Below are 3,288 nucleotides of genomic sequence, written 5' to 3'. Positions count from 1 at the left end.
GACCCAAGGGTCTGAACCCCAGTACAGCCTTCTTCTAGGACCAGATTCAAGTCCCACTCCCTGTCTCCCTTCGACCTTAAAGCCCGAGGACCCAGCCTCTTCCTCCTCCAGGACCCAGGTCCCCCCGAACCACCGTCCCCTCAAGGACACAGGCTCCACGCCCGTTGAGCCGGACCCGGCAGCTCCGCCCCCTCCGCTGAGCCCGCCGTGACGTAACCGCAGCGACAGCCAATCGAGCGCGGCGGCGCCGGATGGCGGGAGGCGGGAGCCGGGGGCTCTGGGAATGGCGGGGCGGAAGTGCCGGTTGTTTCGAACTTTGGCTTCTGGGCACTGAGCTGCGGCCCCGCTGCTCCTGGGGCGTCCGCCGCGCGTGGAGAGGCCCGCGGCTACCATGAGCCGGCACAGCAGGCTCCAGCGGCAAGTTCTGAGCCTGTACCGCGAGCTGCTGCGCGCCGGGCGCGGGAAGCCGGGCGCCGAGGCGCGGGTGCGCGCCGAGTTCCGCCTGCACGCCAGCCTGCCGCGCTCCGACGTCCTGCGCATCGAGTACCTGTACCGCCGCGGGCAGCGCCAGCTCCAGCTGCTGCGCTCGGGCCACGCCAAGGCCATGGGTGCCTTCGTGCGCCCACGGGGCCTGACGGAGGAGCCCGGCGGCGCGGGTCCGCGCGACGGCACGGAGGCACCGCAGACCCGGCCTGTAGGGCGGTGACAGGGGAACCAGGGGCCCACCGACTGCGTGGGGGGCCCGGGAAGCCACCTGATGGAAGGTGACAAGTCTGGAGAAACTGTCTTCACAGAGCGGGGAAATGGAGACCCTCCTGGGACCCTCAGCTTCAGGAGATGGGGGGGAGAGACGCCCGCCCTTCCGGATGCAAAGTGACAGATCGCACACCCCCGCCACCCCACGAGGGCTTAGAGCGGCCAGGGGCGTCTACGGGCTGGACAGCGCTGCAGGGGTCTACTTACCAAAGGCCTGGAGAGCAGGGTCGTCTGCCCACCGCCCATGGACGAAGAGAGGCCAAGACGCCCAGCCCTTGACTCCCGAGAACATACCCACCCCTGGCTCCTGAAGGAGCTTTTCCTTTGTGTGACTCTTAGAAGAGCATGCTTTTTGCTGAGAGTTTGGGAAGACGCCCTGATGAGTGGTGAGAAGCCGGCAACCCCACCCCACCCCTCCCCTCGCCTTTGGAAAGACTTTGTGGCAAACCAGGAGCTTGAAGAAGGGGCTAGAGCTCCAGCCACCACCCCAGGTGATCAACTCAAGACCCCTCAAAATCCCCTAATGGGTGTCCCGAAGGGCACCCCCTCTCGTGCGTCCCTTCTTCTGCTGTGTTAGCGAAGGGAATAAAGTTGGGTGTGTGCTTACTTGCCTGCTGATGGCCTCAGAGTTTGCATGTCTGAGGATTCTTGAAGTGCCCCCTGACCCCCACACACACCAGGAGTTGACCCTCGGGGAGCGGATGGTGTGGGGAGCTCTCCTTCCCCCGTGGGTGAAGCAGCATACTTCTGTGTGGCTCTGTGGAGGAGACCCATGTTGGCTGCACCCCAGAGAGACTCCAGGTGACTCCCCAGTGGAGGGGTGAGGCAGGAGAGGAGAGGTGAGCGGAGGGGGCCTGGTTGGTAACCCCTAAGCGTTAGTGGGGATCTCCAGCCCTTCTGAGTGTTTCACAAAACCTGGAAACTTCCGTCTTCTTCAAAGCTGGCTGAGGAGCCCAACTGAACTGCAAGCTGGAGCTGGGATTCCTGTCCCCAAGGCCGTGGGACAGGGGTGGGAGACAGACCCGTGGACCTTGGGCCTACGCCTTCCCGTGTCTGTAGAGGGACCTGGACGTTCTGGGGGGGGGGGGTAGGGGGGGTACTGCATTTTGCGCCTCTGAGCTGTGTGTGTGTCCGTGTCGGTTAACCAGGAGGAAGCAGATGAATTCCTGCAGGTGCGGAGGACCTTAGGAAAGGAGCCCAGACCTTGGGCTGAAGGGAGGATGGGCCGAAGAGAACCGGGACAGAGTCCTGAGAGTGTCCGCGGGTTCCTGCGCGTCCGGCCCCTGCGGTGGCGCCAGGCTCCCTGCTCTGAGCCGCACTGTGGGAGCTTCCTGCAGGGCTGCAGGCAGTGATGAAGTTCCCACCGGGGCCGGCATCCTGTCAGGAGGAGACGTGCACGTGGTGTCGGAGAGGAATGGGGTGTGCCAGGTGCAATGGCTGGCTTGAGGGAAGAGGGGTACAGGGGAGTGGTGGTGACGAGTGGAGACCCTAGAACCAGAATGTTCCAAGGCTGGAATCCCAGCTCCAGTCCTTACTGATTCCACAGTTGTGTACAAGTGCTGTAACCCCTTTGTGCCTCAACACCCTTACTAGTGAAGTACGCGTAGCGGTAGTGCCTTTCTCGTGTGGCTGTTATGATACCATGAATTAAATGCAAATCGTGGTAGCAGATGGTAATGCCACCCCCACCCCCCCCCCACCCCCCCCCCCCGTCACCAGGGGCCATCCTGCCTGCTTGAGTTCAAGTGCAGCTGCAAGAGCAAGTTCCCAGGGAGTTGCCAGCTTCCTGCTGTGAGCTCTGCACCTCTCTCCTCTTTCTCTTAAGATTTATCTTTTATTTATTTGAAAGACCGTTACAGAGAGAGACAGAGAGAGGTCTTCCATCTGCTAGTTCACTCCCCAGATGGCCGCAGTGGCCAGAGCTGCGCTGATCCAAAGCCAGGTGTCCCATCATGAGGGTGCGGGGGCCCAAGGACTTGAGCCATCCTCTGCTTTCCCAGGCCACCGCAGAGACCTGGGGTTTGACCGAGCACCCATATGGGATGCGGGTGCTGCAGGCCTGGGCTTCACCCTGCTGCACCACAGTGCCGGCCCCACATCTCTCTCCTCTGCTTGAGGGCCTTCTTGGAGTTATGGGAGTTGGGCTAATGCGCGTTGGGTATAGGGGTCACTGGATGAGTGCCCAGGCCTGCCTCTTGTCTGGATGTGATCTACAAGGTTCTTCAGAGGTCCCCCATGGATTGAGCCCCTGTCTCACTCTCCTATCTCTCCTGCCTCCTAGGACGGCCTCCCCTAAATTCTTGGCTGCAAGTGTGCTTAGGGTAAAGCAAGGGGACAGCGCCCAGTCCTCGGCCGATCCTCTGTGTGTGTGTGTGCTGCTGTGTTTTTTAACTGCCAAGACACAAAGTCAGCATTTCTCAACCACTTGGCCCTGTTCATTATACAAGAATCTCCTGATATGAGAAAATTGCTGTAAACAACCTAAGGGGATTGGAATAATTTGGAATATGGATTGTGTGTGTGTGTGTGTTT

General features: G+C 61.1%; 1 protein-coding gene across 1 annotated transcript; it reads left to right on the top strand.

Annotated features, from left to right (window-relative positions):
* The first annotated feature begins 268 nt into the window (after positions 1–268).
* Positions 269–2,387, top strand: SDHAF1 (succinate dehydrogenase complex assembly factor 1). The gene has a single exon (XM_062176604.1). It carries the CDS (start codon positions 392–394, stop codon positions 704–706), a length of 315 nt encoding a protein of 104 aa, XP_062032588.1. The 5' UTR covers positions 269–391; the 3' UTR covers positions 707–2,387.
* Positions 2,388–3,288: the final 901 nt, after the last annotated feature.

The sequence above is a fragment of the Lepus europaeus genome, chromosome 19 (assembly GCF_033115175.1).
Source record: "Lepus europaeus isolate LE1 chromosome 19, mLepTim1.pri, whole genome shotgun sequence".
NCBI lineage: Eukaryota > Metazoa > Chordata > Mammalia > Lagomorpha > Leporidae > Lepus > Lepus europaeus.
The sequence above is the reverse complement of the archived record's forward strand: the minus strand, read 5'-3'. Positions and strand labels throughout refer to the sequence as shown.

Bases quoted from the DNA above. Each gene is read 5' to 3' on its own strand.
- SDHAF1 (XM_062176604.1), top strand. From the start codon at position 392: ATGAGCCGGCACAGCAGGCTCCAGCGGCAAGTTCTGAGCCTGTACCGC.